This window comes from Adiantum capillus-veneris, chromosome 9, assembly GCF_014529385.1.
Source record: "Adiantum capillus-veneris isolate H3 chromosome 9, ASM1452938v2, whole genome shotgun sequence".
NCBI lineage: Eukaryota > Viridiplantae > Streptophyta > Polypodiopsida > Polypodiales > Pteridaceae > Adiantum > Adiantum capillus-veneris.
In genome coordinates this window covers 132,648,226-132,663,479 of record NC_140939.1, presented here as the reverse complement: position 1 = coordinate 132,663,479, position 15,254 = coordinate 132,648,226, and the positions used below count along the sequence as shown (strand labels likewise).

General features: G+C 46.4%; 1 protein-coding gene across 1 annotated transcript in view; it reads left to right on the top strand.

The window, feature by feature from the left end:
• Positions 1-15,254, top strand: part of LOC147451197 (uncharacterized) — an 81,263-nt gene that overhangs the window by 25,761 nt on the left and 40,248 nt on the right. Inside the window, exons 3-4 of the mRNA XM_086520157.1 lie at positions 91-167; positions 356-493. Of these exons, the coding sequence (XP_086376283.1) occupies positions 91-167; positions 356-493 (215 nt within the window). The remainder of the gene's footprint in view (positions 1-90; positions 168-355; positions 494-15,254) is intronic.

Genomic DNA, 15,254 nt, shown 5'->3' with positions numbered 1-15,254 from the left:
AGTGAGGATGAATTTAGATGTTGATCATGTTCTCAACCTTTGTTGTATAAATTTTGAAAAGGAAACATCTTTTTGTACTCGGCTATGCAGAATTTATATCTCTGGATGAGTGGGAGACCGATTTTGAATACTACAAATGCATTATGAAATTAAACGTCTTTAGACAAGTAAGTCTTCCTCAACAACTGAAAAGAAATCTTGCTTGTACTACCATACTCAAATCTCTCTTCCTCATCCGCGCAAGGTTTCTCCTCTTGCGTTAATTGAGTTTCTTATCGAAGTAAGGTCCCAACAACTAAAAATAAATCTTGCTTATATTATGTTAACTAAGTTGCTAATCACTTTTCGGTATCAGTACAAGCTATGGAAAACCTTTTATATCTGGAGGCGATTTGTCAGAAAAAAGTTACAGAGATTGTCTCGGAAATCTCTCATAAAGCAATTGTTTTCAATAAATCCCATATTGCAGCGAGTACTACTACAGATATGCCAGGTAGCAAGCTCTCTCTCTCTCTCTCTCTCTCTCTCAGTAGTAGTAGTGGGGCATGTACGCACCTCAGAGGGCCTATCTACAGCGGTTCATTCCACTATTGGGGTGAAGCAGGGTTGCCCGCTCTCTCCTACTCTATTTGGTATGTATGTGGATGAGGTTTCTGACTACATTGAGAGAGATGGTGATAGAGGTGCACAACTGGCAGGAACATGGATTCCACTATTGTTATATGCTGCTGATATTGTGTTGTTCTCCGATTCTCCGGAGGGGATGCAACGTCACTTGGATGCTTTGCACAGGTTTGCCCATGAAAGTGGTTTGTCTGTCAACCTTGGTAAAACCAAGGTCATGGTATTTAATACCACCCCACAGTGGATTAGGAGGTCAGCGCCCGCATTCACATACTGCCAGGAGATGGAGGAGTATACAGATGCTTACACCTACCTTGGAGTGGTTTTTAGTGGACCAGCTTTTTCATTGAGAAGAGCAGCAGAGACTAGATTGACCAAAGCCCATGCAACATTGGGTAGATTGGAGAGGATGTGTTCACATGTTCAGTTTCAGGAGCCTCGGACGAAGCTCTGGCTTTTTGACACCCTGGTGGCTTCTTCATTGCTCTATGGAGCTGAGATTTGGGGACCTTCATTGGACCATCATGGGAGGAAGTCGCATTGATGGATGGGGGGACATGGAGAAGCCACTAGTCTATATGATCTCACGGCTCATTAGAGCCAAGGCTTCAGTACCACATGCCATTATCCGAGTAGAGCTAGCTGCCCCCCCACGGCACTCACCAGATCGGTCTCCTTCATACACCGCATGTGGGAACTTCCTAGAAACAGATACGCCCGCCTTGCACTTGAGACCTCTCGACAGTTAGCCATGCAGGGAGATACAACATGCTGGTATGGGGAGATGACATCATGGTTCTAGGCGCATGGGTTCAACATAGATAGACTGCCCCCCTTCCAGTACTCACTGGATGCACCCTCTCTGACTCTCACACAATCCGAGATCACCAGGCTCATCCACCAGGATCTGACTCAGCTAGACACCAGGAGGACATGGATACAGCCAGCACAGGAGTTGGGCACGAAGATGCCTTTCTACAGAGAGCATCTTCTCCAGCTTACCGAGGATGGTTTTGTGACGAGACCCAGATACATGGACACCCACTTGTTTCACGGGATACGATGTGCTATTGGCCAAATACGCACATCTTCACACCAACTACGGATCGAGACTGGGAGATACAGCAAAGTACCAACACAGGCCAGGACATGCCTCTTGTGTGACCTGGAGCCTGAGATAGAGTTGCACTACACATGCCACTGCCCCGTCTACTATGAGATACGCGGCCACTTCCACTGCGAGGGCTTCGGACCACTCTCCAGAGTCATGCGGTACGAGGATCAGAGATGCTTGGGTCTGTTTTTGCTTGAACTGCGCAGACACAGAGAGAGCCTGATGAGGGGAGAGGCCAACCAATCTCAGAGACGGATCACAGACTTCTTTAGAGCAGACATTGGACACCCGGAGGAGCTACTACCACAGGAGAGCTTGCCGCCTCACACCAGAGGCACATTGAGCGACCGAGCGACCGAGCTAGGGAGATCCAGACGCTCACGACTGCGGAGGACTACATAGCATCGATGGAGGCTACATCAGAGGATTCGGATCACTTTGGCCCGACATGCACGACGCCCGGTCAGGCTATTGACCATGGAGGAGATTGATGAGATCCGCCAGCAACCGATGTTGGATCTTTTGTAATCTGTGATTTTGCTATCCCACCTAGTTGCTTAGATCACACCTAACTGTTTCGGATTCCATAGCATTTTATTCTGTCATTTTTGTTACTCCGACTTTATATCAGATCCACCACATTGTAACTTTCTGGTCTCATAGGTCATTCTGGCCTTCTGAAGACGTTAATATAACATTTCATTTCTCTCTCTGAGCTGTTGTACACCTCGAGCCTCTACCCCCCATTCCCCCACTCCTCCCGTGTATTAATGGACTGATGCATATGATAGTCTCTAGCTCTCATCTCCCTTACATTGTTCACCATGTTTACTCTGTTACCCCTACTACCTACCCATCGATGTATGACAGACCTAGATTTTAGATTTTCTTTTTATAGCTTTCTAAACACAGTATCAGATTCTATTGGGATGCAACTTTTGGTCAAGTAGGTCATTTTGGCCTTTGAAGATGTTTAATATAACATTTCATTTTGTTTCGTTTCATTTCATTTACTCTCTCTCTCTCTCTCTCTCTCTCTCACGTAGTGAGAGAAACATAGTGACCCGACATGATCTCTGGAAGTTCTATATCAGACAGACTTGGATCACGTCTCCCCTTTGGCGGAAGATGTCACACTATAGAGGCCATATTCTTACCATATTGGAGGACGGGTTCATACAACGACCATGCTTTGTGGACGCCTGCATGCCACACAGCTCATGGGTGGCGATTGGTCAGCTCAGAGTGTCATCACACATACTAGAGATCGAGGTGGGGCGAGCTCATGACATTCTCATGGAGGAGAGAGTGTGTAGAGTATGCAGAGAGGAAGTGGAGAGCGAGGAGCATTTTGTTTGCAGATGGAGAGGTGTGGCAACCACTAACCTTAGTTGTTGGTTTCTTTCCCTTGATTTTTATTTAATTTTTGGGACCCTCTTTTTGAAGTCACTAATGACCGGACATTGTGTGGCCTATTTGAAACGGCCGATGGGCGAGAGTTTCACCCGCAGTTGGGAAGGGAAGGTCGCCACGAGATGGGTTGGGCCAATCAGCACTGGAATCCGAGCAGTAAAGGGTGTCTAGGCTTAGTTCAAAGTCATTTAGGCCCCTCGCTTCACTTATAAGTTGGTGGTACTAGGAAATTAACTCAAAAGAGGCAAACTGGACACATGGCGGCTCCAAATGCACTTTCCCAGTCTACATGTAGAGGGGGCACCCATTTCAAGAGAGGGGGCTGATTTTTGCTCTTCAAGTGATTGCAGTGTGTGTGTGAGTAGTGGGTGCAGGTGATCATGTCTTTAATGGAAAGATTGCCTTCTCCCTTGCTCTATGTAGTGCGACGATTTGCTCTCGCGCATCTCTCTCTCTCTCCCCTTGGCACATATTGTAATGCCCCACTAGTTGGGCTTCTCAGATGACCATGTACAGTCTGGGGGTTTTATGCACGTTTGCCAAGGCAAGAGCCTTCTGAATAGGAACCGGATTAGCTAATTGCTAATCCCCCCACAGCTACGCAAAATTCCATTGCGAAGGATTGCAAAAATGGAGAGTTTTCTTGCGTGAAAACTCGTCTGTTTTGAAGGGGAATTGTCCCATTGTGTGCAGGAGCACTAGAGACACACGTAGATGTGTTCGCTCCGTCCAAAACAATCTAAAACAGAAAATTACAGGCTGGTGAGTTTTTCTGCAGGTTTCGGGTTTCGCGCCTAAACTGCAGGACAACGTCAGGGGAGCCTCAAGAAAGCCTCTAGATGCTTAAATAGGGCTTTGGGCACTTGACAGTGTCAAAACAGGGAATTGCAGAGAACTGAAATTGGAAAGCTTCCTAACTGCAAGGGAAAGTGTCCTTGATGTGTACTTTTGACCTACAGAGGGTTTTACGTCGTTATGTTGGCGAAATTGGGTCAAAAACCTGCAATTACAGCCATGGACAGGTTTGGACAGCTTGGTAAGAGATAGGTGAAAGTGTTCTGGTCATCTATTCGCAATAAGAATAAAGAAATACCGAAAGGGGCGCTAGTCTTTGGGGCCAATAGGTTGTCGGCGTCTGCTTGGTAGCGCTCTAGTTTCCAAGCCGTGTGTGTTCGAAGTGTTAATTTCAGTTACAGGTTTTATTTGCAAAGTTTGTGTCCCCTAAAGTCTAATTTCGGCAGGTGAAAGCAAAAGTCTACCGCCCTACGGGCCGGTTTCATGGTTTCCGTGGCTGGGACAGAATCACTTTTTACTCAAGAAGTGAGCCTTGGTTGGTTTTTGGTGAAGACACAAAGAACATGAACGCGGGATTTCACTATGGCCGACAAAGGGAAAGGCATCATGGTAGAGGGTTCCTCTTCGCAGGACAGGCAGACAATACCTATGGTGTTTGAGATTCGCGAGAGTTCTAGGCCATCCCTGTCTGCACCTTTTGTTGATGTGAATGCTCCACCAGTCCATGGCTTTATGACTGGGCAACTTGAAGATGATGCATTCAGGACTCGGTTGGTTGCCGTTGTGAATGTTTTCACTCGATTGGTGTAGAACCCAAGGTTTATGGAGTTTCTGCAAGCACCACCAAGCGCCACCAGTGCCACAACAGACAAGGAAACTCATAGAGCTAGTAGAGCGCGTTGAGGCTCAAGTCCAAGTACTTCATGCGTCCCAACAGGATAGGGAGCACTTGCACGTTGTGGAGTCTGTTGGGGCTCAAAGACATGTTCCTTTTGTCCATGAAGTGGTTAGGAAGCCAATTCCATAGGTTTTGCCAGTTCAGCCTGCCACCTTTCAAAGTCCACATGTTGAATTAAATGGACAAGGAACCAGTTTCAAGGCAATGCATCGGGTTTTTCCACCACCCACGGTATATCTTGGGTATTTCGGGGGTGAATCTATGTTTCAAAGTATGGCTGGTTATGCGCCTAGAAACCAACAATATATGCCTGGGGGTATGCAAGGCATGATGCCGAACCCTATGTATGGTAATATCGGCATGCAACAAGGCTTTCAGAGTAACTAGGGCCAGTTTGGGGTGCCATAGGGCAATTTTGGCATGGCTGGTTTTTCCGACCAGCAGCCACATATGGCACCAATGACGCAAAATGTCAATGGCCAAGGAACGCCGAAGATCCCTCTTATAGTGCCCTTATTACAGACGATTCCCTATGACAATTCGGGGGCATTGGAAAAGCCAAAAAGCCTACAAAGAAGGTGGTGCAATTGTACAGTTTGACACTTTCAGCAGCTTTGAGGATAAGGCAAAGGCTCTTACTTTCCTCCAGCAGTTTGATACAACTTATGTAGGGGGGAATTTTATCGAGGCCTCTAAGGTCAGGAAAGTTGCCACTTTCTTGAAAGGCAATGTGCTTGCATGGTGGACGACACTGTTGATGCAAGGATAGGCACCCACCACATGGATATACTTCAAGCAAATGTTTGCATGTGCGTGGCTATCAAATGAATTTGAAGTCGATGTCATGACGGATTGGCACCAACTCACTGCGGCTACTTGCAAGAGCCTACAGGAGTACAATCAGAGGTTTTGTAAAGCGTTTGCTCTCAGTAATCTCCTATAGGTTTGTGCCACTGACAGAGAAGATTGAGAAGTAGTGTTGTGGGTTGCCTATAGGGCTTCGAGATTACTGTACAAAGAACACAAAGTGGCTACCCTCACTCAGCTTATGGAAGTTTCCAACACTGGTCTTGCCTTGTTGAAGGGAGAGGACAGTGGGTTTCCGGGCAACGTGAAAGGGGGGCAACAAAAGAAAAATCCAGCAAAGAAGCCCTTTGGGAAAGTGACTCCTGAAGTGTCCGAGAGGTCAGAAAAGGCAAACAAAGGCAAGGATTCAGTCGAGACTTCTGGAGCGCAGACAAAGAAATAGAAAAGGAAGCCTTTTGTGCATAAGTCGTTGGAGGAAAAGAAGGTCTTGATGGCTGAGAATAAATGCTTTATATGCGAGAAGCCTGGTCACCTTGCTACAGATTTTCCACAAAGGAAAAGACCAGCTGACTCAGATGATAAAGAGAACAAGAAATGGAAGAAGCCCAAGCCCACGTCAGGTTTAGTTCTAGACATGGTGGGTGACAGGCCAAGCCCAGATGCCAGCGAGTTATGCAAAGCATGGGGTAAAGTAAGAGACCAGACGGCACTTATCTTTTTTGATCTAGGTGCCAAAGCGAACTTTATCTCACTAGAGTTAGTTATGAAGCTGGGCATCAGAGTTGAAGAGATGGGGTACACGGCAGAGGCAGGGTTGGCATGTCTTGGCCACTCAGAGTGTGTTACTCCCATCATTGGAAAGCTGCGTCTGCATATTCAGTCGTATGTGGACACATAAGAGTTCTATATCATGCCATTGGAAGGGTGCGATGCGCTGTTGGGAATCCCTTGGATGTTCCGAATACATGGCGTACTGGATGTCTTTGACAAAAAGATCACCTTTCAGCATAGGGGCAAAACTCATGTTTTGGATGTAAAGCTCAAAGGGGAGTCTGTCCCTATTGTATCTGCTTTGGCTATCACTTTTGTAATTAAGAATCATTTGTCTGTGTACTTGATTTTTACATGTGATGTTTCAGATAATTGTTAGTCAAATTTATCTGTGTTAGATAAAGAAAACTTAGCATTTTTGCGAAAGTTTGATGACTGTATTTTTGATTCATTACCGTCACAATTTCCGCCGGAGAGGCTTGAGGCCATATGATAGATTTGGTGCAAGGGTGTAGCTCACCAAACAGACCTTCCTACAGGGTTAGTGCAGCTCAACAGAAAGAGATTATGGGCCAGGTTGAGGAGCTTTTAGAGAAGGGCTGATTCAGCCTAGTTCATCATCTTTTTGCTCCCCAGTGCTCCTAGTGCAGAAGAAGGATGGCTCTTGGCGCATGTGTATTGACTACCGTGCATTGAATAGGAATACCATCAAGAACAAGTTTCCTATTCCAGGGATTGATGATATTCTTGACCGTTTAGAGGGTGCCGAAACCGGCCCATGGGGCGGTAGGCTTTGGCTTTCACCCAAAATTCTTTACTTTAAACACACACATAGAGCACTTATGCACACACACGGCTCGGAAGCTAGAATGCTCCGAGCAAACGCCAACAACCTGTAGGCCCCAAAATTGGCGCCCCTTTGGTATTTCTTTATACTTTTACAGAGGGAATAAAACGTGTGATTTCCTACGAGCTGTCCCGCATAATCCAAGCTAAAATCCACCTATTCTGGCCCGATTTCGGCAGCATAACTGTACTAGGACGCTTTATAGACAGAATCCCCACGCAACAGATGACTTTCCCGATGCATACGGACACTTTACAAAACCTGGCGAGAGTCTGCAGCACGCTGAATTCTCTGTTTTCTGCCCCAAAAATGCGCCAGATCACCTCTATAGCGGTCCCCTCGCGTCCCCGGACCTCCTCGGGGTATTATGGACCGTTTAGGGCCAAAACCCTAAACCTGCAAAAATACACAGCAGGCTATAATTCTCTGTTTTGGGCTCCGTTTCGCGAGCCGGTCGCATTTGTAGCAAGTCCTCGAGCTCTTGCACTCGTAGGGCTACTTGCCCTTTGAATCGGACGAGATTTCTCACTTGAAACCTCTCCGTATTTACCTGTACCTGCGGGGGATTAGCAACTAGCTAATCTAGTACCTGTGCAAGAGGCTCTTGCCTCGGCAATCACGCATGAACCCACACAACTGTACATCAGTCAAATGAAGAGCCCTCTTGTGGGGCATCACATAACTGCATGTAGGGGGGGGAGAGAGAGCAGTGTGCAGTGTGTAGGGCATCACTCCTAGCACCACACTGTACATAGAGTGAAAAGAAAGCACTCCATAGCTCTTAAACTGTGACAGTATGAAAAATTAGGCCTCCCAGCTTAATATTCAGCGCTACCTCTTCATTGCATAAGGAAAGTACACTAAAATGTGCCACTTGGCACAATTACAAGCAATTTCCTGTTTCGGGGTCGCCGCCTAAAAATCTCCTGACTGGTTGCCTAATTGACTTCGCGGGGCAGAGTTCTAAAATGTTCCCCTTGTCATTCCGGAGGTAATGACGCGAACACATTTCATGGCTCAAAATAGCAGTTTCCTAATTTTTAGGAGATGCTTTCGTTGGGCTCCCACTGGTCTTCTGACCATCTATCCTCATTGGGACCACATCCAAAAGTGCAATGTGGCCCAATTGTCGGATACTTTCTGTTGGTGATCCCACCTTGACTTTATGCTTTATTGGCTCACTTCCTAGTATCCACAAACTTACTAAGTGCGGCGGCGGGACCTACATGATCTTGTACAGAGCCTAGACATCCTCTTACTGTATGAATTCCAGTGCTGACCCACTTCCCGTCTCTGCGGGTGAAACTATCGTTCACATTGGCCATACAATGTCTGACCATTTGCAACTTCAAAAGAGGTCTCAAAAATAAAGCAAAAATCATTGGAAAGAAACCAACAACTAAAGTTAGCAGTTGCCACGTCCTCGTGACAGGTGCTGCAATTTTCAGCAGGATAGACCTTAAGAGCGGGTACCATCAAATTCGTATAAGAACAGAGGATGTGCACAAGATTGCGTTTAGGATGACATTTGGTCTCTATGAGTTTTTAGTGATCCCATTTGGTCTTACAAATGCTCTTGCTACGTTCAATAGGATGATGGACCGGATTTTTCGCTCGCACCAAAAGTTTGTTGGCACATTCTTTGATGACATGATAGTCTATTCAAAGAATGAAAAGGAGCATAGGCGTCACTTGACCATTGTGTTCAAAGAGTTGCGCGGTCATAGGTTACTTGTCAATCCTACGAAAAGTGAATTCTTCTTGGAAGAGATCCACTTTGTTGGCCACATAGTGTCAAAGGATGGTGTCCGAACGGATCCCGCAAAGGTTGAGGCTTTTAAGACATGGCCAGACTTGAAGACTGTACATGATGTTCAAAGCTTCTTGGGATTGTGCTCATACTATTAAGGGTTTATCAGGAATTTTGCAGGCTTTGCAAAAGAAAGAGGTCACTTTCAAATGGACACCAAAAGAGATTATAGCTTTCAGTCTCTTAAACGAAAAGTTGACTTCAGATCCCGTGATTGTTTTACCAGATCTTAGGAAGTCATTTGTGGTCCAATGTGATGCGTGTGGCAATAGTATTGGGGCAGTGCTAATGCAAGACAGTCGGGTAGTAGCTTACGAGAGCAGAATCTTGCAGGGGCCAGAAAAGACTATGCAAATCTATGAGAAAGAGATACTAGCCGTCATTCATGCGCTCTCTAGCTGGAAGCACTACCTGTTAGGTGCCGATTTTGTTGTCCAGACCATAGTAACATGGAACGGGCGGAACGGGGCCCTCCCGTTCTCGGAACGCGTTCCCAAGCCCGACGTCTCCTTGAAACGGGAATGGGACCGAAACGCGTTCCCTTCCCAGGCATAACCGGAACGGCAGGCAGAACAGGCCCCGAAACGGCATCCGGAACACCAAAGTTATAAAAAATGACAGTTTGGGGCAGGTTTTTTGAACTTTTGGGGGGGTGTTAGTTCCATCCTCTCCTATATAAAGAAGGGCTTTAAAACCTCTCTCTCTCTCAAGCTCTCTACCTCACCCTCTTCCTCAAGGCTCTCTCTCCCTCTCCCTCTCCTTTTCCCTCAAGGCTACCGTTCCGGCCTCCGTTCTCGTTCCGCCACCCCGAGGGCCCCCCGTTCCGGGAACGTCCCGGAGCCCCCCATTCCCGTTCCCCGTTTCCGTTCCGTGTAACTATGGTCCAGACAGATCATCTGACCTTGTGATACTTCTTGACACAGTCAAAGTTATCCGAAAAGCATATGCGATGGGCAAACATTCTTTCTATGTTCCACTTCCAGATTATGCATGTGGAAGGCAAGAAGAATGTGGTGGCTGATGCGTTATCAAGGAAGCCACAAATTTTAGCTGTGTCAATTCCTTATCATCATGGCTTGAAAACATGAAGGAACATTATGCTACTGATGAAGATTTTGCAGGGATCTTTGAATAGTTGCAAGATGGGCAACGCCATGAGCACTACCTCCTCAAGGATGGTTTTATGATGATGCATGGTAGACTATGTGTCACTAGGCCATTGCGACATAAGGTTATGGTAGAAAGCCACGTCCTACCGTATGCAGAGCATGGTGGTATACATGCGACTGTGAAAGCCATCAAGACATTCTTTTATTGGCCTACCTTGAGGAGAGATGTGGATGCCTTTGTGCGAGCATGCGTGATTTGCCAAAAGGTCAAGTTTGACATGCAAAAGCCACTGCCTATTCTAGATAAGCCATGGGAAAGCATTGCTATGGATTTTATCTTTAATCTTCCAAGAACGCCGAGAGGGAATGATGGTATATGGATCATTATTTGTAGGTTCAGCAAGCAAACCCATTATATTCGTGTCAAGAAGAAGATAAAATCTGACTAGATGGCATGATTGTAACTTGTTCATGTACAACGTGTTTAAGTACCATGGTATGCCAGAGTCGATTGCCAGTTTTCGTGATCCTCGCGTGACAAGTTTGTTTTGGAGAGGATTGTTTGAGAACATGGGCACTACGCTCAAGTTCTCATATTTGTTTCATCCACAAACTTATGGTCAGTCAAAAGAGGCTAATTCTATTGTCTTGGATCTGATGAAATGTTATGTGCCAGATGATAAGGGCAAGTGGTAACAATATTTGCCTATGCTCGATTATGCGTACAACAATATGGTGTATTCGTCCACAGGAAAGGCACCTTTTGAGATTGTTGAAGGTATTTGCATACAAAGGACAAGATCTTTGAGGCAGATTGATATGTTGAGAGCATGGATGAAATGTATAAGAAAATCAAAGTTGCCTTGGAGAAGACTCAAGCAAAGGTTTTCACCTGGAGATTGGGTTCTATTGAGGCTTGAAAAGGCAGGGTTAAAGAAGATGAAGGGCAAAGAACGGTTGTTTCCTAAGCTCAGTATGCGTTACTGTGGGCCTTTTCAAGTGCTTGATGAGATCAACGATGTTGCTTATAGATTGAAAATGCGTGACACTTGGAAGATTCATAATGCGTTTCACGTGAGTCCTTTGTGGGTGATGTGCAAGAAGATATGCCAGAGGAGGATCAACCAGAAGTTGATGAACTCGATGAGATTTTGGTTCCTGAGCAGATTTTGGCACATAAGGAAAGAAAAGTTAAGGGACAGGTTGCAAGACGCTATTTGGGTGATGTGCCAAAAGATATGCCACAGGAGGATCATCCAGAAGTTGATGAACTTGATGAGATTTTGGTTCTTGAGCAGATTTTGGCACATAAGGAAAGAAAAGTTAAGGAACAAGTTGCAAGACGCTATTTGGTGAAGTTAAAGAACTATCCACCTATGGATGCAAAGTGGATGGAAATGCCCCAACGCAACGTGTGCAAAGGAGGGGTAATCATAGAGCTAGCACATCAAATGTATATACGGATTCAATGCAATAGAAGTGTGCATCGCTCTTCAAGTGTTAAAGGTATTATGCTCACTTCTATCATAGATGGAAATGACAAAAGTATGAAGGACTCATTAAGTCATTTGCATCTTGTGTTATGACCTTTCTTGTGGGTACATGCAATGATAAAAGGGTGCTAACAACACAAGATCATCAATGGCATGTATATATGGCATGCAATTGAGGACATTTGTGATTTCAAGAAGGGATTGTCACGAGGCTGTGGCAACCACTAACCTTAGTTGTTGGTTTCTTTCCCTTGATTTTTATTTAATTTTTGGGACCCTCTTTTTGAAGTCACAAATGGACGGACATTGTGTGGCCAGTGTGATGGCCGAGAGTTTCACCCGCAGTCGGGAGGTCACCACGAGATGGTCAGGCCAATCGGCATTGGAATCCGAGCAATAAAAGGGTGTCTAGGCTGAGTTCAAAGTCATTTAGCCCCTCGCTACACTTATAAGTTGGTGGGTACTAGGAAATTAACTCAAAAGAGGCAAACTGGACACATGGAAGCTCTAGATGCACTTTCCCAGGGCGTCCATTTCAAGAGAGGGGGTTGATTTTTTCTCTTCAAGTGACTACAGTGTGTGTGAGTAGTGGGTGTGGGTGATCACAGCTTTATAGAAAGCTTGCCTTCTCCCTTGCTCTATGTAGCGCGACGATTTGCTCTCGCGCATCTCTCTCTCCCCTTGACACATATGGTGATGCTCCACTACTTGGGCTTCTCAGATGACGATGTACAGGTCTGGGGGTTTTATTTGCGTTTGCCAAGGAAAGAGCCTTCTAAATAGGAACCGGATTAGCTAATTGCTAATCCGCCACAAGTACGCACAGTTCTATCGCGAAAGATTGTGAAAGCCAAGATTTTTCTCGCGTGAAAACTCGTCCGTGTCAAAGGGGAACTGTCCAGAGGGGATGCAACGTTGTCTTAATGCTTAACACACTTTTGCACAGGATAGTGGAATGTCTGTTAACCTTGGGATGACAAGGGCTATGATATTTAATACTATAGCGCAGTGGGTCAGACGATCGGCACCACCAGGATGATCAAGGCTAAGGCCACATTTCCACATGAGATTACTAGAGTAGAGATGGCCGCAACCTCACTAGTAGTAGAGACGCTCACGAGATCAATACTTTCTTACATAGCGTATGGGAGCTACCACGGGAGCGTTACGGCTTGCTCCGGAGTCCTCTCACAGCTCAGGGAGACACATCATGTTGGTATGCACAAATGGCATCGTGGTTTGAGCTACATGGTTTCTCTATGGATAGGCTTCCTCCTTTTCAATATTCCTTGGATGCCCCCTCCCTCTCCTTGACATAGAGGGAGATTAGAAAAGTTACACGGATGGATATACTCCAGCTTGACACTCAGAGGACATGGATTCAGCCGACATAGGAGCTAGATACGAAGATGGCTTTCTACAGAGAGTATCTTCTACACCTCACAGAGAATGGATTTCTAAGGAGACCAGCATACATGGATTCCCACTTGTTACATGGATTACGGTGTGCTATTGGACAAATCCGCACATCATCTCATGAGCTGGAGATTGAGAGAGACAGATCTATAGGCATCCCAACGGAAGACAAACTTTGTCAGCTATGTCAGAGAGAGCCAGAGACACAGCTTCATTACATATGCCACTGTATAGCCTACTGTGAGATACGTGGCTGCTTCCATTGCCTCTTCAGAGAGGGGTTTATGCCTTTATGTAGAGTCATGCGATTCTACGACCTGAGATGCCTCGGTCTATATTTGATTGAGATACAGTGACATCGAGCAGAGCTCATGGGAGAGAGAGAGGTACATTTGGAGAGACACACCCAGAGTCAGATCAGAGATTTTTTCATACCAGAGCACTTACGATAGCAGCAAGATAGCGGAGATACATACCATATCATCAATAGAGGCAAAGTGAGTGATCGAGCAGCTGAGATTGGGAGATCGAGGAGACCCAGGATGAGAGGCCACTCTTCCAAGCGAAAGAGACTACATCAACAGATCAGACTTATCTTGGCGAGACACAGGAGCCGTCTTGTGCAGACCCTCTCTGCGGAGGATATTGATACCATTCGGCATTGACACATGCAAGTCTTTGATCTTTGACACATCCCTAGATACTTTTTTTTTTCCGAGAAAAAGGTCCTTTTATTAGTTAATGAAACAGCCCATAGGGCTACAACCACCTCTACAAGAGAGGGCTACAACAATCATGATGGGGAGACATTCCCAATGAAAAAACAGCATATGTACAATGAGGCTAAATCAAGAGATGGGAGAAGGGAAAAGCCACACAGGTGGACCACATAGTAGCCAACAACACCTGGTTGGCCACTACAACTCTACTTGCCAGAGAAAGTCGTGCGGAGCTCCAATGTACAACTTCCTCCTGATAGATAGGAGGAGGGGAGCAATCTGCTGCTCGGGAGACAAGACCTGACAGTCCAAGTACCGAATTGCATTCCCTGGGAATCCACCTGAAACCCTCGCGTGGCATCCAATCGGGCATAGGAGCACTACCAACCGAGAAAGCCACTGTCTTTCTCCAGTTGATCAGTGCGCAAGATGCACAACAAAAGGTTTTAAGAGCTTGCTCACACCTGTGAAGGTTGGCCTCCAGGGCTGCCCTCTTGCCCTCTTCCTCTTTCTATTCTATGTTGAGGCGATGAGCAGGTTTTTGGTTTCACAGCAGGTTGGTTTACGTGGCTTAGCTCTCCCTATTCGGTCAAGCTGAAGAGGCAACTCAAGCCTCTAGCGCATCTCCTCAGTCACAAGACTAGGCATTTGTGTCCACACCTATTCTCTGCATGCATCCTGATGCTCTGATTGAGGCTCTGCAGATAGTAAATCACGGTAGAAGTCTGTAGCAACTGCACGCATGTCGTCTGGCTCTGAAGCAACTGACACATCGGGCCTCCTCAACTGACTGACCTTGGCATGCGTATGCTGAGGTCCCACTGCCTCAAAGAAAGCACCTGTTACTCTATCACCCATTTGGGTCTATTGAGATGCCTGTCGATGGAAAGCAAACTCATGGCGCCTCTCCTCTGTGCTGACGAGCTCTTGGCGAGCCTGCTGTAACTGCTCCTCCAACCAATGGCTGTCTGGATGCTGCTCCTGCATCCTCTGTAAGGAAGCAACGCCCCGTCAGAGACGCTGCTGCTCCTCTCTCGTTGCAGCCAGGCGAGCCGAAGACTCGTGAAGAAAGAGTCGACTAAGCTCAACAAGTCCTGAGGCCACTCTGTTAGCAGGAGAATCTTGCATGTCGAGGCTCTCCGTCCAAAGAGCCTCCACTCGCTCTCGAAGCGCTGAGTCCAGCAAGACCTCTCTGGGATGCGAAGTGTCGTGCTCCCCCTCCTTTGCCTATGAGTCACTGTAAGGATCACTGGAGCATGGTCTGAAAAGGAAGTCCTTGCCAGAATGCCGACTATCCCACCCAAGTCACAGAAGTGGTCACTAGCGTAGAAGCGATCTATCCGAGGTAGATTCACTCCTCCCACTCTTTGGTCCGAACGAGAGAAGGCCAAGCTTTCTGGGGGCCTCAAGAAGCTGGAATGCTGCCACACATCTGAAA